Source organism: Magnolia sinica, chromosome 11 (assembly GCF_029962835.1).
Source record: "Magnolia sinica isolate HGM2019 chromosome 11, MsV1, whole genome shotgun sequence".
Classification (NCBI taxonomy): domain Eukaryota; kingdom Viridiplantae; phylum Streptophyta; class Magnoliopsida; order Magnoliales; family Magnoliaceae; genus Magnolia; species Magnolia sinica.
This window is the reverse complement of record NC_080583.1, coordinates 72,919,071-72,944,483: the sequence shown is the minus strand read 5'-3', so window position 1 is coordinate 72,944,483 and position 25,413 is coordinate 72,919,071. Positions and strand designations below refer to the sequence as shown.

Genomic DNA, 25,413 nt, shown 5'->3' with positions numbered 1-25,413 from the left:
CTTAAGATTAGGATCTACCTCATTTTTTATCTCACACTATAAAATGATCTAAAAATATGTATGGATGACATGGATGAAATGCGTACATCATGGTTGGGCCCATATAGCACAACCACTAGCCATTGGCTGAAGTCTATCGGATTGGAGTGAGGAGGCAGATTTCCTGCATAAGGATGCTAGGTGGGGCCCACTACAATGTATGTGAGAAATTCATTTCATCCATCCTTTTTGAGAGCTCAATTTAGTTAGTGCGACCAAAAAATGAAGTGGATACAAAACTCGAGTCACATAAGAGGAAATTTTGGGGAAAGAAATTCCTACGGATGAAACCTTCTTGGGCTCGACCTTGATGTTTATATGCTATCCAAACCATTTATAAGGTCATTCCAAATGGGATGAAGTGACACCAAAAATGGTGGGTGTCACTATTACCACTACTTTCAATGGTGTGGTGCACTTGAGCTTTGGATCTGCTTCATTTTTTGGCCCATGCCTTGAAAAGATCTCTAAAAATGGATGGACGGTGTAGATATAACACATACATAATGGTGGGCCTATAGAACTTGGTTTCAATCCACCTGCTGGGAGAACCTTTAGCGTTTCCTGCTAGGGAAGCTGGGTAGGGCCTGCCATGATGTTGGTGAGGAATCCCCTGTGTCCATCTATTTTTATTTTTTCATATTATGTCAAGACATAATTTTAAAAAATAGGCAGTTCCAACACTCAAATGGGCCTCACGATAGACAAAAAGTGGGGAGGAAAATGCCCGGCATTGAAATATCTCCCGAGTCCACCATGATGTTTATATCCCAATGTTCATGCCATCCATAAGGTTGTTCGTACTAACACCCATATCCATAGCTCAACTGGCAGATTGAGTGGAGATAGCTCGTTTGAACACTTGAGGTCTTGGTATCGATTGGCTAACATGGAGTGTGCGTTCTGACATGGGTGTGTACTAACAAGCCAACTCAGGAAAAAAAAAAAAGTTGTTCGTACTGTACTTTTTGTAGTGCACTGGTGAGAGGGGTCACACCATGGAATATGCATCATATTCTTTTTAATAAAATAATCATAACTCTTTTATTGGTATCATCTTTCTTCTTCTTCTTCTTCTTTTTTTAATTTTTTTATTATTTATTATTTTTATTTTAACACATGCATCCGACACACCCCACCCACGCACGCCATAGTGGGATTTCCCCACCTATGGGTCTCGAACCAAAGACCTCTTGCTGAAACTCCTCGGAGTCTACCACTGAGGTAAAGGACTTAAAACTGATGATTGGTATAATCTCACACTAAGTGGATGATATAAAGCATTGATCGGTATTTTATAGACCCTATATTGTTTGTGCTTTATCCAAGCCGTCCATTTATTTTGCCTAATCATTTTCGTGCAGGAACTCAAAGATGAGGTGCATCCAAACCTTAGGTGGATCACACCACAGGAAACAATAGTAATTAAAAGCCCATCATTAAAAATTTCCATGGGAGGGATACAAAATAAAGTTTGACTTACAGTTCAGGTACGCCACACTAAAGAAATTAAGTGGTATAGATGTCTACAATATCATTACATCTCACGCTAAAATTTAGGCATGGGACTAAACAGCAGGTCTATTCATGATTCATGTGGGTCATATCAGGAAAAATATTTCGGAGGATGACAGTTGCCATATACACTATTTCCAATCATGTGGTCAGTTGATAGCATTGACCAAGAAATCCTAGCCATCAGATTGATAGCTACTAATTGTTAAGGTAAAACAATTAGTACGTAGTCCTACTTTGAAGAGAAAAGAACAGAATATTAAATTATATTACTATCACTACAAGAAAACGGCCCTTAGCCGACCGATGTGCCAACCCTTTGCCGGCAGCCAGTTTTAACGACTGCCGGCAGGGTCCAGCTAGGCTGATCCACGACCCTCTCTCTCTCTCTCTCTCTCTCTCTCTCTCTCTCTCTCTCTCTCTCTCTCTCTGTCTCCTCGGCCCTCTGCTGCAATATCAGGTATCTCTCTCTCCGCTTGATCTACCGCACATCAAGGAGCATTCTGTTGCAACATCAAGTCTCTCTCTCTCTCTCTCTCTCTCTCTCTCTCAGTAATATCTACCTACCCCAGTCCACAGAATCCATTTTCTCCCATTTGGTGCGCTGAAAATGCCCTAACCCTCGTACTCTCTCTCTCTCTCTCTCTCTCTCTCTCTCTCTCTCTCTCTCTCTCTCTCTCTCCTCGCCACTCTGCTACAACATCATGTATCTCTCTCTCCGCTCGATCTACCACACATCAAGGAGCATTCTGCTACAACATCAGGTCTCTCTCTCTCTCTCTCTCTCATATCAATTTGGGCATTTTTGGCATTTTTTAATCCTTCAAGTAACATTGTGCAATGATTTGTGTATTGGGAATTTTTGAGTTTTAAATCCCTAATTAGGGATTTATAGTGTCGATTCCGTAATTGGGGATTTTCTGATATTACAAATTAGGGATTTGGGGATTTTAGAATTTTGGGGATCTTGAGGATTTTTGAAATTGGGAATTTCAGGTGGTTTGGATAGCTGATTTGGTAGATTTGATGTTTATTTGTTCATATTTTGTTTATTTATAGGGTTTTGATGGCCGATTTGGAGGATTTGATGATTATTTATTCATGTTTTCTTGATTTTTAGTGTTTTGACTGCCGATTTGGAGGTTTTGGTGTTAACTACAATATTCCCTGGTGGCCCTTTGACGATGGACTAGTCAGTGTATCTAGTAGAGATAGGTTTTGGTATATACTTTCCTTTTCACGGAGTATTAGGTCCTTTATCTTATTCTTTAATGGACGTTCCTCTCTTTTCACCAACAGTAATTTGGTGGCTAGCTTTCCATATACATAAAAAGATCGGAGAGCTTACACATCCTTCTAAGTTGCATTTTGTATTTTTGGGAATGCCAATTACTTTGCTAAGAAATGATATAAATACATGAATCTAAAATTTCATGCCTTTTTTTGTAGGGTTGTAGAATACTTTAGAGCGAACTACCCCTATTCTGGGAAAGCAAAGAGTAAGTATAAAGATCAGGAACTGTGGCTTTTGTCTGTCGAAATTATATAGCCATGTAATTTTTACTCATGGTATCTGAGGAAATTTCTTTATGTTTTGACTCTACATGCAAATAAATTTGAATTCCATGCATTTTCATACTATGAATAATTCATAAATCGTGGTAGTGAGGCACTACATTGATCAGATCAAACAATGCTAACCATCTGACTGCAGATACAACTCGTGTTTAAAAGTGAATGATAAAAAAAACAGAGAAACAGCAAGTTTTTCTACAATTTCTACAAGTTTTTCTTAAAATTTGTTTTATACTGGTAAGTGGGTTTAATAATGCATCAGTTGCTTTTTCATCTCTTCTAGAACACCCATCGTTAGAAACCTTAATAGGAACTGCTATCAATGGTAGAATGCTTTAGAGCGAACTACCCCTATTCTGGGAAAGCAAAGAGTAAGTATAAAGATCAGGAACTGTGGCGTTTGTCTGTCGAAATTATATAGCCATGTAATTTTTACTCATGGTATCTGAGGAAATTTGTTTATGCTTTTTCATCTCTTCTAGAACACCCATTGTAGGGTTGTAGAATGCTTTAGAGCGAACTACCCCAATTCTGGGAAAGCAAAGAGTAAGTATAAAGATCAGGAACCGTGGCTTTTGTCTGTCAAAATTATATAGCCAAGTAATTTTTACTCATGGTATCTGAGGAAATTTCTTTATGTAAGTGCCATTGATTTGACAGGGATTTTGGTGTCTTTCTTTGCAACCATTATTTATTAATGTTTTCACATACTAATACCTATTTGATTTGTGATTAGTGTATTTGCGTTTGGATGTATTATGCTTAATTAAAGTGAAACCAATAGTTTAGAGTAGAGGCTTAAAACAAACTGTTTCTCCATGTTTATTTTGCTCCTAGTCTGGTCACTCTTCATCTAGAAAGGAACTGCACTTGTAGCATTTACAATTATAAAAGGAGTTTCAGCTGTCCTTGTACAATTTACTTTAATTTTAGCTATATTCATGAGATGTTAACTATAAAAGGAAAGACTGAAGATTCAGTGACTAGGATTTTCCAAATTTGGGATTTTTGTGTTAACTATAGGAAACACAACTTGATACTCACCATCAACACATTGAAACAAATTTGATGACAAAGAGTTGCTATACATGTTGTCTTCTCATATATCTTTTTGATGATGCTTTTCTTCTTCTTCATGTGTAATTTGTTAAATTTCATCTGTCAGTGCTTTTGTTAGACTTGCACTCTTGTTCACTTAGCTATCAGATGTCGACATTTATCTTGATGATAGAATCACTATAAGCATTTCATTTTTGCATATTCTGAAGCTTCAAAGAGTGTTATGCTGATTTTATGGGAAATTGGAACATCTAGGTACACTGGTTCTGGAACCACATGGATAAATGTGCGGACCTCCGCCTTTGAATCGTTGTCCCATTATGCCAGAATCTCTTAAATGATTTATCTACGTGTTGCCTTCCTTTTAGTTTTGTTGTAGTATAGTCATTTTATTTTATAAGCATATGTCATTCAAGGTGACATTGTCTGATATATGATTTTGTCACTGGTTTCCTCTTCAATCTAAATGCAGTGATTTAAACATGTCCATTTAATAAATGCAGGATATCAACTGAACTTGCTACCTTGTCTAGTCAGCAACATGGTGCCTTGTTTCAAAACCAAAGCAGCAACGATAATTTGTTCCAGCAAAATCTGGGGATATCCAATGATCTCTCAAGTGATCCCAACCAACATTCACACAGGTGGTTACTACTTGGTTTAAGTAAATAAATCTTCAAGTATAGGACTAGCCCACCTTTTGATGGCTATCTATTAGTTCTTTCGAGTAGTTTATCATGATACACGTAGATGCTAAGATTCTTTCATTCCTTGAAAAATACTCATTCACACTCAAATATTTAAATACTTGTGACAGATAATAATGTTTTCCAATGAATCGTTTATACAAAAACACTTAATTCCAAAGGGAAACAGAGTCATCTTCTTTGAACTTCTCTCTTTTCTTACTTTCTCTTAGTTTGGTAATTCTCTTGAACTTTCGGTGCTCTGTAATATCTGCTGAAGAAAGTCTGAATTGATTTTCATTTTTTTTGTCATGTTCATAGATCCTTGAAAAGCTATACCATGCCAGCCACATCATCATTGGAAATGAGTTGGTGAAGCTAGCATCCATTCAGCTCTCATTCAATGATTGTGCTTCTGCAATGGATACCATAAAACGGTTAGATGCAATATTTTCACTGTATAGTGGATCTAACACGTCGAAGCTATTTCCATATTTGGAAAATCTCAAAAGAAAAGTTGCATGTAATAGGATAATCCTGGGGTTATGACCACTTCATTGCGGGGCCTGCTGGACAAATTGGACCAGATCTTTGTATTCTACAAAATGTTCCCATGGAACTTGCATGTAATAGGTATGATCATAATCCATGTGCAATTAGAATGCCTCATTCAAGCTCATCTTCTTTGATTTTCACCCCTGTTTTCCTCATTTTTTTTCTTCTAAATGTTACTTAGGTAAGAGATTGTCTGTGATATCTTTTAACATTTAATGGCCTACATGCATATGCCTTACTGTAAAAGATGGTTATGGTTCCTATCATTGCCTTGCTTGGATGGTAATTTTTCTCTAACATTGAATTTGAAGGTTACTACAAATTTTCTCTAGTCTTTGATTTATATAGAAAAAAAAAAAAAAAAATCAAGAAAAAAAGTTGTGCAGATTTTGGTATGGAAGAACTCAATCAAAAGCTATTTGGAGTTGTGTTTCTCTTGTTTCCTTTATTTCCAAGGACTCTTGAGTACATAAAGAAACTTTTGCAGGCTCATTGATATAAACCCAATCAAAAGCTATTTGTGGAATTGGGTTTCTATTGTTTCTTCAATTCCAATTTTATGCAGGGGTGAGCCCTCGACAGTTCAAGCTCTAGGAACGTAAACCCGAAGTTTCTGCTATGTGTCTGACATGGTATGCTGTAGATACTTTCTTCCTCCTAGACTTTCAGTATTATGCAAGAATGACTTTTGTTTGAACTATAATAGTTACATTTGTCATGTATTTCTTTGACAAACTTCTATCAATTGATTAATTCACTACCTGTCAAGGGGTCGGTGGAGTTCTAGGGCTTGACTGGGAGTTGCTTGCTTTCTGAGGTCCTAGTGTGTTGCTTTTGGAGGTGCTGACCTTCCTTTTTTCTCCTTATTCTTTTTTCCTTTTGTTGTTTGATCATTGTTTTGGGCCATGTATTTATGTTCGGCCTGTTGCTTAAAAAAAGAATATTGGAGTTAGAGAGAAGGTGAATATGCTAGAACATATGCACTATATGTAACTCATAATAGTCATAGACTGGAATATGCAATTGACATGAATTATCATTTAAGAATTACTGTGTCATGCTCTTTTTTTTTCATATAGTTTAAATGATAAGCCACTATTTTGTGGATTGTTTCTCATTCGTTTGCATACAATTCTATATTCAATTTCTATTCTCTTATGCCCTCAATTAAAGAATATGCAATGGAAAGTAGGTTCCAGTTTCTTCTAGTTGTTTGCTGCATGTATCCATCAATTGTACCTTTAAACCGGGTGTCCTTCTATGCAATGGTACGAATGGGATGCTGTCAAGGTGGAATGGCAACTGCTTTATTTTTCTTTGAAAGAGTATCATATAAAAATTCATTTTCTTATATTGTCATGTTGTTTTTTGACTTTATTGTTTCTTCATATTGAATCAAGCTTGCTTGTTAGTGTGGTGATGTTATTTGGGTAATTCTGTTTGACTGGGGATCCCATTAGTAATTAATGAATTTTACTATCGAATAAATTGGGTGATTGTGTTATTGGGCAGTTGGCTGGCTGTAAATATAATGAATGTGGACAACCACTTTCTTCCTAAAAATTATGCCCCCCCTGTAGATGAACCTTGGACAACTGAAATTTTCAATCAATTGTTGCCAAAACTGCTTTGTCAACTGAATGTGTCTCATCTAATGTTCTGGTACTTGTGTCTCAATTCTGCTCTTAACTCATCTCAGCCATCAGTTAGCACCACTGATACATCTCTTTCTTCTGGCAATGGAGCTTTGGTTGACTCCTGCTAATAACATTGTATTTACTATTTGCATGGGAAAAGGGCTTAGATGAAATTGTCTTGATCAAGGTGATGGGAAGAGCTATAAATAAAATTGTTATGATCGCAGAGTTGATTAAGGTGGAGTATCTTATATCAATATTTTGTGTTTCCTTTTCTTTTCTTTTCTTTTTTTTTTTGGTTTTTAGAAGTTCGGTTCCAAGTAGTAAAGATGGGAAGGACCACCTGTATTCATTATCAACTCATGTTGCTGGCTACATTCTATATACTTACATTCTTCATGCTTGTGCCTGAATGTGTTGGGCGTTTGCAGGCAGAGATGATGTTATGCTTTTGCATGTTCGCAAGCAACTTGAGGTGGTTCAAATGGGTTTGAAGTTCATTCTTTTGTGTTGATTGAATTGTAAATTTGTTTGATTTGTTCTCTTATCATCTTGTAAACGTAGACTTGATTAAGTAACTTTAGAAACATGGATTTATATGTTGAATGTTTAATTCTTTAAACTCTATTGAGAAAATCCTTTCCTTGAAATGCTTCTTGTGACGGTGGATTGTTTAAGATTAACTTGCCAACAGTCCACTGTCAACATAGACATCTGTGTAAGCCCTCTAGCAAAAATCGCTTTCCTATTATCTCTTCATGCTTCCTATGATGGATGATTGCTATAGCCATTTATTTCATCTTTAATTGCATTGTATTTTAGTTGATATGATTCTTTTTCACCTATGCTTACAAGCTTTGCTTCAGAATTTTTCTCTATAATTCTTTGTGAAACCTTTTATCTAAGCTGCAAGTCATTCATTTGTTGCACCAACCTTTTGTGTACTTCATTCTTCTAGGGAACTTCTAATTTTTTTTCTGGAATAATGGCAGGGTTTTGATATGAAACTAATCAATGTAAATCGGACTTGCAAAGTTACAGAGGTGATGCTCCTTTCTCTTTTATTTGGGTTCTTTCATAGGAATAAAATTCATTTCTCTACTGTATGTGATCTCTCTTCACTTCATGTTTCAGGGAGGACAAGTGGTCAAGTACACTGCTATGTTAGCTTGTGGCAACTATCAGTTGTGGGCTTTGTAAAAGGAAAAGGCCCAGCAATTCCCATTGCCCTCCAGAAGGTATCTATTTGATGCATTTGTAGATATCAGCTCCAATTTGAAGTCCTTGTTAATTGGGAAATCGATTATTTATGGTGAATTCTGCATTGTGGCTCATCCATCAGCAAAAGAGTGACTATTTTACCTCCATTTGTTGCCATTCTGAGACGCTGGCAGCCACTTTTGGCAGGTATTCATGAACTTCTTCAGATGGTCTGAATCCCCTCGTTGTTGATGATCGTGCTTTGGCAGCAGATGCACTGCCTCTTGAGGTGATTGAACTTCCACACTCCTATCACTTTTCAGTTCCATGAAAACTGCGAGTTGTTGCAATTAGGCATTAAGAAAAAGCAATATTTTACAGTGGTGAATTTGATACAGAGGGCACGTGCCCACCAAAATCTGGATTAGACTGAATTCTGATTTTGTGGGATCCCAGACCCAAACGGACCCTTTAGAACCTGTTTGGTAATCCATTTGGTAGACGGCTAAATGCAAGTTCAACTCATTTTAGTTAACTCATAATTTTGTATTAGAGATCACAACAGTTCACTATCAAAATTATTTTTAATCTTTACAAAAAGAAATATGATCTCTAATACAAAATTACAATTAACTAAAATGAGATTAACTCATTTTTAAGGCCAGCCAAACATGCCTTTGGTAAATTTCCAAAACCATAAAAAGATATGTGGGCATGAGAGAGCTCTTTCTTTCCAATACAAACGCAAAAGAGCCTCATTTCATGATATTTGGAAATTCTGCTAAGAGTAGGAAGTTGCTTTACAAAATCACAAACTATTTTCTCCAATTGTAGATGGCCATGAGCCAAATGAATCTTTATCATTCAGGGCCTATTTTGTTAGCTGTAAATGCATGCAAAACGGTGGTAAATTAGTAATTATGGCAAGTGTCTGCTGTTTGTTTTAAGGTTCATTTCACCTCGGAAATTGTGCAAAACTCAACCCTTAACAGGTGGGCCCCACCATGATGTGTGTGTTTCATCCACACCATCCATTCATTTTTTCAGATCAACAGTCTTATATTTCAGATAAAGACAGGCAGTTAGTTTTAAAATTATGATTTAAATATATTGATACTACAATCAAGAATTAAATGAGTTTGTGACTAAGAATTTAAGCATGGATGGCATTGACTTGAATATATTGGATTTATTTTTTGTGCAATTAGGAAAATCTTTTTCCTTGGGCCACCCAAATGCCAAGATTAGTGTCCTCCATGCAGCCCTGTCTTTTGAAGCCCCCAAATTATTTAAATCTTGTGATGTGCAGAACAACATAAACCCATTGTAATCTCCCTTTGTGCAGTTTCTGGACCGTGGTGAGAAGATTGAGCTTCTGGTAGACAAAACAGAGAACCTCCGCTCGCAGGTGGTGAACCCTGAACCTGCTGAAGGATTCCGAAATACTGGCGCTGACGCCTTTTACTGCTACACAGCTCACCAAAGATCGACAGAAGAAACGAGTCCCTTGGAAACAATGGCAATCATTGGCAACAAGGAGATCATTGACATTACCAAGGTATGTTAGCTGCTTAGACTGGTGTCAAAAAAAAAAAAAAAAACTAGGATGCATGTGGGTCACCTTTTCTTTTTCTTTCAACTTTTTGATAAGAAAGATTTTCTCTATTGCTACGGATTGTTGGTGGCCATGACTCCTCTAGCTACAGATATAATCCGTAGCAAATTTTAAAAAACTGCGGCCTAATGGCTACGGTGGCACTGTGCCAAGCCGTCTTTTGCTACGGATAACTCGCGATTTAGCGGCGTCCATCACAATTGTCAGTAAAGGTCCCGACCGCCGGTAAAGCCTTTGCCGACCGAGGCTTTACCGGCTGTTAGCTGACGGCGGGCAAAGGATTTTTCGGTGGTTTTATCCTTTGCCGGCGGTTTTGACCGCTGGTAAAGGCCTGTTTTCTTATGGTGTATTTTATTTTTTAGCTACGTTAAATCTATGATTGGTTCATAAATTTGAACGGTCTTGATTGCCCTAAAACTATGAGAACACTTGAAGATCCAACATCGTTTATCAGCGGTAAGTAACTAACACGGTATAAATTATGTTTTTCAACCCACGCACTCACACGTCAATGGGATTTCACAACGATGGTTACTCAAAACCGTTACCTCATGTTGAAACTCATGTGAGCCTATTCATGCCATGTGCAACAGGAAGGATATCTGTGTATCCCACCGTCAAGTGCTGACATCCACACCGTCCAACGTTTACGGAAGATCATATATATGAGAAATAAAGGGAGAACATCAGGCCGATCTAAATATCAAATGGGCCACACCAGAAAGAGCTGTGAGGATGTGCGCACCTACAAGTGAAAGTTCCCTGGGCTCTTTGTTCAGGCTTTTTTTTTTTTTTTTTTTCCATCAATCCTATCGGACTCACATTAAGGAAGGGTTAGATGGAGCCGTGGGGCCTACTTTGATGTACCTGTTACATATCCACATCGTCCATCAATTTTTCTAACTCATTTTAGAGCATAGTCCAAAATATGAAGCAGATCCAAATCTTAAGTGGACCACACACTAGGGATAGCATTCTCACCATTAAAAACTCCCTAAGGCCCACTGTAATGTTTATTTGCCATCCAACCTGTTTATGAGGTCACAAAGATCATGAAAGGCAAAACTCAGGTGGGCCACACCATAGGAAATAGTCGTCATTGAACGCCTACCATTAAAAACTTGGTTGCCCATTATGTTTATTTGCCGTGGGCCTTGAATATTTATTTATCATCTAACTTGTTGATAAAGTCCCAAAAACATGTACAAATGGCAAATACAAATATCAGTTTGAGCCAAAACTTTCGTGGCCCACAAGAAACTTTTAGTAGAAATTCAATCCCCGCTGTGTGCTCCACTTGAAATTTGGACCTGTTTCATTTTGGGACCATATATTAAAATATATGGATATGCAACACATACATCAAAGTAGGCCCGGGGTCATGGCAATATCCACTAACCTGTTACCAGGGTAACACTTAATCAACTCCCTCAATAAACGCAATAAGGGGTAGCATGGTGATGTTTGATTGGGCCAGCCCGTGGACTGATCGTGAGTCAAGTACCTACTCAACAAAACTGATTTCAAACATGCTTTGTGTGGCCCCACTTCCAACAGTAGCACAGGGTCCAATCAAATCTCACCATGTGGCCTCACCAACCTCAGTGGTTCCTCAGCTCACTGAATTCAGTTCCCAGTACATGTCCCTTGGAAAATCATGCGAATGACCTGTGGCCCCCACCAACAGCTAGTTCATGTATAAGTTAAAAGTCCACCATGATGGTCCTGATTATAACTTGAGAGAATTTGTAAACAGGTTTGTAGGCATCGATCTTGTGATTTAGGGGATGATTTAGGGGGGTGTGAGTGTGTTATTAAAATAAAATACAAAATTCAATGGTGGATGTTTCGATTTTCCTTATTTCTTGTCAAGTGGCTCACCTAAGTTTTGGATCTAGCTAATCACTGGACTTCTTACCTATTATTAGGTTGCAGAGCTGATGGACAGAGTGGATGTTGGCATGAATATCTCAATGAGCCCCATGTAGCTTCCACCTACAAGAACTTTCTGTTGGCGTGGGCACATGCAATTTGCATCCCTTATAAAGAGGATTTATTTGATACCCTGATTGCATGGGACGCTTGGTACTCATGCAATTAAATTCACTGTTGGTCAAGTTACAGCTTACAAACATAATCCTAGCTTCTAATTTATTGGCACTCACATTTTGAAGATAAAGTCCTTAGATACTTCTTATTTTAGGACTCGTTTGGATACAACCAAATAAGTTATTTTTCTACCTACAGCAGTAGATAAGCAACTTATTTCAGTTAAGTAAGTTTAGTTTCTGATTAGTTATAAGCAAATTTTTAGTTAAATATATTTCATCACTTCAGGTGTTTTTTTTTTTTTTTTTTTTTGAAAAAAACTTTTCTACTTTTCAAGATAAGGCCATAGGATACTTTTTTTTTTTTTTTACTGTCCAATATTAAGGACCTGTTTGGATACCACCAAATAAGTTACTTTTTTTACTTACATTACATTAGTAGATAAGTAACTTATTTCAGTTACGTTTACCTTATGATTATGTATAAGTAACTTTTTACTTAAAAGTACTTAATCACTACCTTTATTATTTTAAAAAAACTTTTCTACTTTTCACAAGTTGTTAATGGGAGGTATGGGTGAGACAAAAGAGATGAGAAGTTGATAAGTATGTCGTTTACCGAATATACTTATCTTCTTAATGAGTAGAAACTAATATACGATCCAAATGGGCCTTAAATGTTCAATAAAAATCCATCACGGTTTGGGCAAATAGTTCTAGTCGTGGTTTACTTCTCACAGACATGAGTTTAATTCCTTTCCCCGTAGACTATCCAAATGCACCTGGTTACCAAGTGATTGTTTGCATCAGCAAGGAGCCTTAAAAGGGGCGAAGACACACTGTCATAATAATAATAATAATAATAATAATAATAATAATAAATGTCCAACAAAAATAAAGGGTACTAGAGTTCTTGGGAATTTTAATTCCAACAATCCAAATCAACCCTATGAGTGAAATTTCATTATTTATGTGGAAATTAAAAGTACCCTATGTTTGGGGTATTGCAATGGCTAGTAAATATTTGAAAGCTGGTATTTTTAAAATATAAGAATATAAAAAAAATAGTGTATATAAATATTTTAATGTGTTTATTTTCAGTTAATGGCTGCAAGAATCATCGTATGCTTTTATGGTGGGGAGTTAATATATGAAAATAATGTATATACGTATAAGGGAGGAAAGTCAAAAAGTATTGCTTTGAGTGTCAGGACTACATATAAGGAGCTTCTATCTAAACTGTACATGATTATTATGGTTGATAGAAATATGATGTGAAAGATGGGCATCTTCGCATTTTGTACGAAAAAAATTCAACTTGGTCACTACTAACTGCGTTAATGCTTTGTTTAAAGAAGAACGAAAATATCTTGTGACTATATTAATAGAGACGATCAGATTTAAGATAAAAGAAATGTTCTACAAGAGGAGAATCTGCATAATCATTGTTGGATTTTAGACTGTGGAATCACATAAAGATGGATTTAGGATCGCAATCCAAAAGCATCAAGCAAACACAAGAGAACATAAAGATTTAACATGGAAAACCCTTTCGAGAAAAAAACCACGGCACAAAGCGACAGATCTTCACTATGAAAACCAAAATTACAAAGAGGAAGGACTTACTAGACTTGAGCAATTCTCAAATCTCTCCCTTGCTCCACCCTTTTAAAAACCCTAGAACCCCTTTAGAAAGCCTTAGAATACCTCACAATCCCGTTTACACCCATTATATAGTTTTAAAAAGAATCCCAAGTAAAATCGGAAAGAATCATAAACGAAACAGGAAACAAATCCCGCGCTTTCGCACTTGCGTGAAAAATCTACGCAAAATCTAATTAGATTTAAGACATCAAATACAATAATCTCCATTATATCTTCAATCTTCAAATGTGTAGCTCTTTATCCTCTTCTTTTATCTCTGTCTCGCATCATATCTTCATCAATGCTTCTCGTGCACACACTGTCTTCCTTTTACGTCATCATCAAGCCTAGAGAAGTTGCACAAAACTTGAACTTCTCTGTATGAACAACCTTGGTGAGTATGTCCGCAAGATTCACGCTGGTGTGAATCTTCTCTAGAGTCACGCTTCCTTCTTCAAGTACTTGTCGGATAAAGTGGTGACAAACATCAATGTGTTTAGTATGAGAGTGATAAACTGAATTTTTAGCCAAATTAATAGCGCTCTCGCTATCACAATTAATCGGCACGGCCTCCTGCTGAAGCTCTAGTTGATTTATCATGCCTCTTAACCAAATACCTTCCTTAAATACTTTTGTCATTGCCATATATTCTCCTTCGGTCGTGGAAAAAACCACCACAGACTGAAGCTTCGACATCCAACTAATTGCTCCACTCGTTAGTACAAACGAGTAACCTGAAGTCGACTTTCTGGAAACCACACTACCTGTATAGTTTGAATCTACATACCCTACCAATTTTACTCATGTCTTCTCAAAAGTTAAGACGTAGTCTTTTGTACCTCGAATGTATCGAAGTAGTATTTCACTACTTCCCAATGTTGCTTACTGGGGTTTGACATATTTCTACTCACAACACCAACTACCTGTGAAATATCTGCTCTCGTACAGACCATGGCATACATTAAACTGCCAACCGCATTCGAATAAGGCACATGAGACATAACCTGTTTTTTCTCATTTGAATTAGAATATTGTTCTGAGGAAAGCTTGAAGTGAGTCGCGTGGGTAATGCTCATCGGCTTTGCTTGGCCCATCCCATACTTGATCAGCACATTTTTAAAGTATTCTTCTTATGATAACCAAAGCCTGCTCCTCTTCCTCTCTCTATGAATATATATGCCGAGAACCCTCTTTGCAGCCCCCAGATCTTTCATCTTGAATGTCCCTGATAACTAAATTTTCAATACGCCGATTTTAGACATATCATAACTAGCGATTAACATATCGTCAACGTACAATACTAGGATGATAAGTTTTTCATCACTCAGTGTCTTGTAATATACACAGTGATCGTATTCACTCCAAATAAATTTCTGATTCAATATAAAAGAATCTAATTTTTTATATCACTGCTTAGGCGATTGTTTTAGGCCATACAACGACCTCATTAACATGCAAACCTTTTTCTCTAAGCTGCAAACATTTTTCTCTGCCACTTTCACTTCGTAGCTTCTTATTGCTTCATGTAGATCCGCTCTTCCAACTCCCCAAGCAGGAATGCAGTCTTGACATCCATCTGTTCCAGCTCAAGATCGTATTGGGCAACCAACGCCAACACGAATCTGATAGATACTTGCTTAACCACCGACGCGAATATCTCTGTAAAGTCGATTCTTTCTCTCTGAGCATACCCCCTCGCTACCAGTCTCGCTTTGTATTTGTCTTGTTAACTTTTCAATAACCACTTGCATCCAATCGCTTTTCGACCCACTGAAAGCTCCACCAGCTCTCATGTGTTGTTTTTGTGCAACAAGTCCATCTCATCGTTCATAGCAGCCTTCCACTTTTCTGCATTTGGCTCATTAAGAGTCTCTTGAATAGTAGACGGGTCTCCCTCATCTGTAATGAGGTCATATGCAATATTAGAGTTGTCCTTATATTTTGTCGGTAACCTGTGATCACGCAGTGAGTTTCTTCTCACAGGTGGCTACTCCACCTTCTCTCGTACCTCTGTCTGCACATTTGTCTATGCCTGAGTATGATCTGTGTCAATCTGAACGTCTACGATCAACTTTTTTGGTTCCTCTCGCTCCTCTTGATCATTCTTGTGGAATACGGAGCTTTTATCAAATCTGACATCACGGCTAGTAATAACCTTGCGTGTGACCTTGTCGAATAACCTGTAACCTTTTACACCAACACCATGGCCAACAAAGATGTACTTTTTGAATTTATGGTTTAACTTATCTCTCTCAACTGGCGGTACATGAGAGTTAGCGTCATAACCAAATATGCATAAGTACCCATTGTGGTGAAATCCCACTGTGGTGTGAGTGCGTGGGTGTGTGTGGGGTGTGAGTGTATGTTATAAAAATTTTAAATAATAATAATAATAATAATAATAATAATAATAAAGAATTAGTAGGCCACGGGTGAATTTGAAGGTTTTTGGATGGTGTAAAATGTTACTGTGATGTTTGGATCAACCTGATTTTTAGGTCATATCATCATTATGGTCTATTGAACAGGTTGGAGATCATTCATATTTTTAGCCTGAGCCTGACCCGCCACCCATTTACTTTAGACCGAACCCAACGCAAGAATGGGTTGGGTCAGTTGACACACCGGCTGACCTGAGCTATTGCCACCCCTAATGTCGCCTAATAGTCGATCATTTTCCACCATCCATCTTTAATATAAGAAAGGACTACCTAATGTGCCTTTTCACACATTATATAACTGCATGATACTTGACGATAGGGCTATCAATGGGTGTTGGCCAGTGGGTCAACTGACACAACCTGCTTCTAAGGCAGGGTTTGCCCCAGCTAAATGGGTGTGTGGCCCCGTTTAAGTACTTGGGTCAGGCATGCATTAAACCCACTTCACACACTTGCCCATAGATGATATCAATGGGCCAGGCCACATGACCTGACCTAATTAACCCAGCCCAATAACCAAAACAAACTGCTAGAAGTATATATAGACCCATGCTTCATACCAATAGATTGGATGACATATATGAAACATGGTGGGCCCTCTATGAGAATCAAGGGTGTGCATCCCCTCTCAACTCTTCTTATTCGTGTGACCCACCTAAGTCAAGAATTGCCCCAATTTTTTGGCCATTGACCAAATCAAGGATAACATGTCAGGTGGTTGGTCTGGATTCTATCAACACACCATGTGGGGCCCACAGCATCAGTTTGCACTTGATCATTTTCAGGTAAATGTAGTGTATGTATCCACTAATGAGGCCAGGCTAGCATTCCTTTTCCTGATATTATGCAGTGCATTCATGTATGTAGGAGTCATGCTGGGTTGGGTTGGATCTGTTAAGCCCAACCCATTTGCAATTAAATGGGTTAAGTGGGTCACTTACGGCCACAGGGTAACAGGTTGTGGGTCAGTTTCAGGCCCAATTAAATGGGTTAAATGTTTGATCGCATACACAGCGAGGCCCACCTAATGAACAGCCCAGATCAAACATTGAGCATTTATTCAGATCAATGATAGGCCCCACATGCAGTCCTGAAACCACCCAGATACCTACTTCTACTACCGTGTGGCCCACCTGAGATTTGTATCAACCCCAGATAGCAAAATTGATGGACGGTGAGGATGTGCAGACGGAGCTATCTGTTAGACGTAATACCTGTACGCAGGGTATACGTGTGGGGATATTCAATGAAACGGCCTGTTTCCAGGAAAGTGTCACTGAGAAATCCTCAACCCACTATCAACGGTTTCGAAGCCCCAAGAAGATTTCCATTTTTGTCATTTGTCCCACGTAAGTCTTAGATCTGACCAAAGATCATACCCCGATATAGACCGTCGAAACTGATGGTCACAGCCGTCTCCACCAATCTTCGGCTTGCGTAAACATGGCTCTCATATCTCGTTAAATGTGGGTAGTTACACGTATGGCGTTTTCATTTCCACAGCTTTCTATCGTGCGGCTGACATGAGTCTTTTTTTTTTTTTTAATCGATGAGTGCTCTAGAAACTAATGAATGGAGTGGATTTCTCACATACATCACACAGTGGGCCCCACAGATCTTCCACCTGCGTAAACTTCCGCACCCATGTGGTGAGCGAATAGTCGGTTACTATATATATTATATATTCAGATGAAAGAATCACTGCTCCTCACTTGAAAACTCCCATTCTCTTCTTTCCAAATATCCAGAAACTTCTTCTTCTTCTTCTTCTTCCTCCTCCTCCTCAGAGAGAGATGAAACCTATGTTGAAATTCCCTCCAGGTTATCGCTTCCTTCCCACCGACTCTGAATTATTAGTACATTATCTTAATAATAAGAATCTAGGTCTTCCACTCCCCGCTCAAGTAATCCAAGAAATCGATATCTACAACTTCAATCCTGATGATCTTGCAAGTAAGCAAACAAACGATTCTATCTTCTTCTTCTTCTTCTTCTTTTTCTTCTTTTTTTTTAAAAAAAAAAAAATCTAAAATCAAGATTTGATTTGCAGGTCAGTTTGCGGTTGAAGAAGAGAAGGACATGTATTTTTTCACACAAAGGAATCGTAAGTATGAGGGTGGATCACGCCCAGCTCGGAAAGCAGGAAACGGCTACTGGAAGGCTACTACCGGACATACGACGGTTCTTGATCAAGATAAAGTAGTTGGATATAAGATGAATTTGAAATTCCATGTTGGTACGGCGCCTAAAGGGAAGAAAACAGATTGGCTAATGACAGAGTATAGGATGGAGGAGGTTGATCCTCCTACAACGACTACTGAGACTGAGGCTAGGAAGAGAAAGAGGAAGATGGTGGCTGCAACTCAAGAGGATCATCACATAAGAGTAAGAAAAAAAAATATCTCGAATACATATTTTTCACGTACAATCCATTGCATGGTGTCCTAACAACGTGAAATATCTTTTATTTATTTATTTATTAATATGATTGCATTTTGATTTTCATTGCAGATGAATGGATTTGTTTTGTGTCGAATATACAAGCATAAGTCGGGAGCTAAGAAAACGAATGAAACACCAGTCAATGAAGTTATTGAAGAAGACTGCACATCATATATGGCTCCTTGTTATGAAGATGATCAAGTGAACATCATCGACTACAAGTGCATGCATTCACTATCTTGGGACATGATATTCGACGAAATTACTCCAGAAGTAGATAGATTGATTAATATTCCGTGGGATAATAACGAATATCTCCCACCACTAACATTATCTGAATTCAATGACCCATCACCCTTTGATGTTATGCCCACTATTTGATAGTTTATTTCTATTCTTTTATTTATTTCTCATTATTTAAAATTTTAAAAAACAAAAAAACAAAAAAACAAAAAAAAAAAAGTGACACAAATATTTTGTAATTTTCTTTGTACAGATGAAATATAATTTTATTATTTTCTTGATAATGATATTATCCTTTTGTTATGGTTGATATCTGAAAAATGATTGGTAGAGCTGTAAATGCGCCGAGTTCAGGCCCACAGCGATTGGCTGATTTATGCAATCTTTACTTCTTTAAGAAGGACTCTTTGATTGGTATCATCACCAATAGACACATCAGGTGGGTGATATAAAGCATTGATCCGTGCTCTATGGACCCCCATATTGATTGTGCTTTTAACCAAGCTGTCCATCTATTTCACTAGATCATTTTCGTACATGAACCCAAGATGAGGTACATCCAAATCTTAGGTAGACCACACCACATGAAACAATGGTAATTAAAAGCCCATCATTAAAAACTTCCTAGGGCCCACCTTAATGTTTATTTTCCATCCAACCTGTTGAATAGGTCACACAAACCTGGATGAAGAGAAAACACAAACAAGAGCTTGATTCAAAACTTTTGTGGCCCCACGAAGTTTTCAATGGTGGCCATTCAATCACCACTGTTTCCTATGATGTGGTCCATCTGAGATTTGAATCTGCATCATTTTAGGGCATTGTTGGGCTCATGCCCTAAAATGATGTGGAGAATGGATGGATGGCATGGATAAAACACATACATCATGGTGGACCCATGGAGCTTTTCCAGCACGACTGGAGGGATCACTATGTGGGTGCTACCCTGACCATGGGGCTCACCTTGATCTATATGTTGTATATCCACATTGCCCATCAGTTTTCCCAGCTAATTTCAGAGCACGGTCCAAAAAATGAAGCAATCCAAATAAAATATTTAGTGGACCATACCATAGGAAATGGTGGTCATTAATTGAACGTCCATCAATAAATACTTCCTAAGGCCTTTTATTTGCTATCGACCAATCCAAATAAAATATTTAGTGGACCATACCATAGGAAATGGTGGTCATTAATTGAACGTCCATCCATAAATACTTCCTAAGGCCTTTTATTTTCTATCTAACCTGTTGATAAGGTCATACAGACCCAGATGAAAGGAAAATAGAAATATCAACTTGTTTCAAAAGTTGTGTGGCCCTTAATAGGTTTTTAATGGTGGCATTAAATCTCCATTGTGTGGTCCACTGGAGATTTGGATCTGCACCATTTCTGGGGACCTAAAATGAGCTAGAAAAATTTATGGACGGCTGGGATATACAACACATACATCATGAAATGGAAAAACTGATGTATGTGTTATACAACACAGCTTTTCTAGCTCATTTTAAGGTCCACGCCGTTGTGATGTATCTGTTATATATATCCACACCATTCATCCATTTGGTCAGATCATTTTAGGACATGAACCCAAAAAAGAGCCCACCATTGAAAACTTGTTATGGGTTACAGAAGTATTAGTTCAAGCTGATATTCGTGTTTTCCTTTCATCTAGGTCTGCAAATAAACATCATGGTGGCCATAAGGAAGGTTTCAATGGTGGACGTCATTGTCCTCATTGCTTTTTTATGGTGTGGTCCACTTGAGCTTTGGATCTATCTCATTTTTGGGCTTTTGGGGCTCATGCCCTAAAATGATATGGCAAAACAGATAGATGGTGTAAATATAACACAAATTATGGCGGAGTCCACGGAACTTTGTCAAGTGAAAAGAGTAGAGTTGTTATTTATATTTATTTTTAAAAAAAAAATTATGGATACTTTGGTGAGTGACCAAAAATTTTAAACAAAATCACTTTTCCTATTCCGTGTTACATCTTAAGTTACGAAAAGAAAGCTTAAAAAATAAAGCAAACAAGCTCTTAATTTTAAGAGGTCACTGCAATGTTTATATGAGATCCACCCCGATTATTAGATTTTTGGTCTCATATTAAGCCTAGAGACAAAAAATCATACTGGTCTGTGATTTTTGTGGGCTACACAAAAGGAAACGGTTGGAATAGAGACATCCACCCTTGATTTTTACAAGGCCCACCATGATAATTATATTAAATCGAATCAAATCATTAGATTCCACACAAAAATTTAGACATGTGGCCAAAAGATCATACCCAAATGTAAATTCCATATTAATAAAGTGGTCTATGTAAAGTTTCCTTTTTCATTAATTTTTCCTCTTTGCAATGTACTCTCGCAATTGCCATTTTTGAGTTGTTTGAAGTTTTAACTCTCTCAGGGTCCTTGTGATTTAAGCTGGGCTTCTCTTAGGAATCATGCTATGTTGAGCTTTACTTTTCCTACTACAATGTTATACTGTTGATGTAAAAAGAAACTAATAAAGAGACGTACTCTCTACTTCATTTTCTCCATTTGATTTTGATTACAGATTAGTCTTTTTTCCTCCATTTACTAATCTTATTGCATTTTGATTTTCACTACAGATGAATGGATTTGTTCTCTGTTGAATTTACAGAAATATGTGGGGAGCTAAGAAAACTAATGAAGCCCCTGAACAAACATTGTAGAATGCCCGCAGACATCAACTTCATCTTGGTGCATGTCATGTTATAACTCTGAAGTATCAGACTCCAATATTTTATTTTCAGATCAACTTACGTAAATTACTCCAGAGGATAAATGGCTTGCAAATTTCATTGAGAATTCCCTGTGCTAACATCATCTCAGTGCACACCCTGCTACAGCTCCAAAGATATGTTTTGTAATGAACTTGGAAATATTGCTTCGGTAGTGGATAGATGGTGGGCTGATTTCAAAGGCAACTCTATCATCCAGCAACTCCGATCATAATCCGGATTTGCACCAAGCATGGGATATGTAGTTTATTTTTATTCTTAAATTTATTTTTCAATGTTTAAAAATAATAATAATGACAAAAAAAAAAAAAAGGCACTGTACAAATATTTTATATGTGGATTTTTGTTATAAATTAAATTTTTTTCATTGTTTTCTTCATTATGATATATGATTTTTCTTGTTCTTGTTTACCTCTCCAATAGGACTGTCAATGGGCACGGCTCGGGCTGGGCAAAATCAAAATTTTGAATAAGAATAGGCCCAGCCTCTTGCATTTTATTATTTTATTTGGTTCGTACTAGGCATACTGTGCGTGGGTTTTGTGAATTCTACAGTACTGAAAACCAACACCAATTTGAGGTGCACTCGAGTGCTTTCACCAAACCCATTTTATTTATTGAAGTCCAACATACATTAATTGCTAGCTATTTATCAACACAAGTAATGTTGTTATCACCACATGATCCGACATTATTTTTAATTATTGTTTGTAATTTCAATGACTCTAAAACCACTAAAATCAAAATAATTAGGTGAAATATAAATATAAGTACCTTAGCCCTAATGGCATTGGTCAACAAGAATCTAATGACAGCCACATCAAGAAGCCAATGTTGTCCTCGGACAGTTGTCTATAGTGCAGGCTAAAATATCTCGATAATCACGTGAGATCGTGAAGGAGTCATAAACCTTTCCATTGCTACTCTTCTTATACTCAAACAGCAATGTCGAATGGTCGAATGCAGTGAGTTTCACAAACCCAAAGTCATAGTCTTTGTAAATGCTCCATTTGGTCTGGATGGTGGTAAAATCAGCAAGGCTGGCACCTCCACCTCCAGCAACTACATGGATGGTTCCATTCAAGGGACCCTTGTAGACGAACTTCTCTTTATTTGTGCATACGTTCTGCAACAAAAAGTAAAATATTGATGTTAATTAAAGAAGAAGAAGAAGATAACTGCATGATTACACCTTGCAGAATCTGTTTCTTTGATATATGGATACTGAAGGCAGTTGGTGTTTGTTTGCTATTTTTCAACAGAGACGCAATCATATATTTGTGATGGTGAGGATGTGAAACTTGTGCACCCAAGGAATTACATTAATCCAAAATGAACATTGTTAAGACTGATTAAAATGCAAAGAGAAATATATGATCTTCAATCCAGGGTTTTAAATAGTATTCTCGATTCAGTTTGTAGAGGGGTCAGGCCATGTTTCAGTGATGCAGTTGACAGTACTGGCCCCAAATGGATGGACCATGGTAAAAACTCTGGTACATAGGCACTTAACTTACATGTGGCATACAAGTATCTAAAGTTAAACTGTCCAAATTATCCCACATTAGATGTATCATGAATTTTTTTAAAAATTACCCTACCGTGATTATCTGACTATCCGATTGGTGGACATTTATTGGACAGTTAGAAAAGTAAAATGTCCAATCGTCCCATTTCCACAAATAAGTGTCCAAGAATCAGAGGTGGTGATTTCTCAATCAATCTGATTTTGGGACCATGAATAAGCAACAGTGTCTTCCACAATTTAGTTGGTTTGATTTGAGTTAATGTATGCCACATGAGTATCAATAACTCCCCATAGACCATACCTAAAAAATCTCTGGAATTCAAATATCCTAGCCATCACTCTTTGACCCTTTTTCAGTTGAGCATGGAGCATTGCTGCATTTCCTCTCTTAACCATCAATTTGCAGGCCAATGTTCAGGGTTAGAACTGTTCCATAGAGGAGATTTTCGAGTATAGCCAATTCACTTTGGCCCATTAGATTAACAACTCGATACTGAACCATAGGCCCACTTGTACAAACTAAGGACTCGAAGATATAGTGCATATCAGTGGGTTTTTCCCCAGTTGGTACAGGTGGGGCCAATGGTCGAGTGATCCAGACCATTAATATGGTGGGCCCAAGTGGATAGAAGAATCCCCAGATCTCTGGGAAATGGAAGACCCCGTGGTCATTTGAGCATGGACCATCACTGTAACCGTCCTTTTGCAGGCCACTGGTCAATGGATTAGAATTCTCCAATTGAGGAGACTTTTGTGGTGTAATCCACATCAACCTTTCAGATAAACAGTCTAGATCACTGAACCATAGGGCCGCTGGTACAAACGATGGACCAAAAGCTACTACATGGGCTCGGGTCAAGGATCACAGAATTCCTCTTAAATGCAACATGAATAGGAGAAAAACTGTGGGTGCGTTTGGTTGCACCAAGTGTCATGACATTTCATGATTAATCAGTCTAATTTGGTGCAAATGAAATTTTGCACAACCAAACGCAACCTAAACCATCAAAAGTCCAACTGATTTCTCTTTCTGTGTGAGTCTGTCTTTTAAAAACTCAAAACTTCGAGAATGCTATTCGGGTGAAAGAAATGTGAATAGAATAACATTACAAAACATCAAAGTTCAAGTGGTACCTGGTAGATTGGACATGTTCTTTCATAGTTGTGGACATGGCCATAGAATGCAATGTCGACCCTGTACTTCTGCCAAAGTCCTTGAAGGCTCTCCCTTCCCATTGGCTCCTCAAAAGACCCTTCCTCGGCATAGAAACTATTAGAAGAATAACCCAGAACCCGATGTGCAAGGAATATTAGCCATGGCTGCTTTTGTCGATCAACTGTTGCCAGGCAGTGCTCAATGAATTTATATTGCTCTGACCCTTCTCTCCAATCATGCTCGGTGTCAGCTATACAGAAGCGGAACATTCCATAATCGGTTTGATACCTGGAAATGCATGTGAAATGTCTTTTTGGTGATTTCTTTGTGCGCCAGATGAAATATTCTCAATCCCGGATGGGAAATTTTAGATTTTCATTTCCTTTTTAAGCAAAGTATCCTTTTTTTAATTGCCTCTGTTTTTAAAACAGATTCCAATTTTTCTTATTATATTTACAAGTTCGGATCCTCTACAATGTTACAAATAAATTTATTCTACAACTCTTGCATGGGGGACCAACTGTAGTGTTTTCATGGCATCCAATCCAATATGAAGGGTCACCCCAACATGAAATTGGGACTCCTCGTGTGGACCAGCATGAGAATCTGAGGTTTTTTGGGTGGTGGTTCATTTTTTCTATGGTGTGGCCCACAGTGATGTCTTTATGAAATTCAAGCTGCTCATAAGGTGAGCCCCACCATGATTATATCTCCAAAAAAATAAACCTATACAATCATCAAGTAGTCCACACCATATAAAGCAATGAACCACCCCAAACCTTCAAATTCACATGGTGGCCCACATGATGTTTGGATTGGTCTGATTTTTTAGGCATCCCATTTACATTGTTGGGCAACCCTTCTAAACAGGTTCGATGGCAAACTTAAACCGTGGTGGGCCCACCTGCAACATTTGTGAATAAGTTCATTCTCAAAACATTATAGAGGACCCAGCCACTATATTACACCTTTAAATTTTATTCAAGCTCCCTGCTACAAATCATGATAATTCATATTTCAAATCTTAATCATATGATAGAGCATTCCCTCCAAGCAACATGCCATGATTTCTAAACACGGTTAAGGTGTAAACTATGCAAAGGTGGGTAGGGCGTTAGTGAAACAAGATTTTTAAACCAAACCCCAAATATCTGGGATAAGGTTATGAATAATAAAGAATTAGCCATTGGGAAATTGGGCTCCTCCCCACAAAACGACAGGAAAAACCAAAAAAAACGGAGGGGGGGGGGGGGGGGA

General features: G+C 37.7%; 2 protein-coding genes and 1 long non-coding RNA gene across 6 annotated transcripts in view; 2 read left to right on the top strand and 1 right to left on the bottom strand.

The window, feature by feature from the left end:
• Positions 1-5,442: 5,442 nt before the first annotated feature.
• Positions 5,443-8,556, top strand: LOC131219347 (uncharacterized). Of its 2 annotated transcripts, XR_009158118.1 has the most exons (5): positions 5,443-6,061; positions 6,199-6,269; positions 6,942-7,304; positions 7,498-7,541; positions 8,474-8,556. It is a non-coding gene; the product is annotated as an uncharacterized LOC131219347 (long non-coding RNA). The 2 variants fall into 2 exon arrangements; XR_009158117.1 differs by lacking the exon at positions 8,474-8,556 and having other exon boundaries at positions 7,498-7,837.
• A 9,488-nt stretch (positions 8,557-18,044) lies between these two features.
• On the top strand, positions 18,045-18,895 carry LOC131219343 (NAC domain-containing protein 2-like). Its single transcript, XM_058214435.1, has 2 exons — positions 18,045-18,399; positions 18,526-18,895. The coding sequence occupies exons 1-2, from the start codon at positions 18,094-18,096 to the stop codon at positions 18,835-18,837; spliced, it is 618 nt and encodes a 205-aa protein (XP_058070418.1). The 5' UTR covers positions 18,045-18,093; the 3' UTR covers positions 18,838-18,895.
• Positions 18,896-22,066: 3,171 nt separating this feature from the next.
• The window catches only part of LOC131219342 (probable inactive purple acid phosphatase 1), a 33,639-nt gene continuing 30,292 nt past the window's right edge, over positions 22,067-25,413 (bottom strand). For all 3 annotated transcript variants that reach the window (XM_058214433.1, XM_058214432.1, XM_058214434.1), the window contains exons 12-13: positions 24,135-24,444; positions 22,067-22,598 (exon numbers count right to left, since the gene is read on the bottom strand). In XM_058214433.1, the coding sequence (XP_058070416.1) occupies positions 22,293-22,598; positions 24,135-24,444 (616 nt within the window). In that variant the 3' untranslated portion in view covers positions 22,067-22,292. The remainder of the gene's footprint in view (positions 22,599-24,134; positions 24,445-25,413) is intronic.

Coding starts and splice junctions, on each gene's coding strand:
- LOC131219343 (XM_058214435.1), top strand. CDS start 18,094: ATGTATTTTTTCACACAAAGGAATCGTAAGTATGAGGGTGGATCACGC. Junction 18,400..18,525: donor AAGAGGATCATCACATAAGA/GTAAGAAAAAAA, acceptor TTTTCATTGCAG/ATGAATGGATTTGTTTTGTG.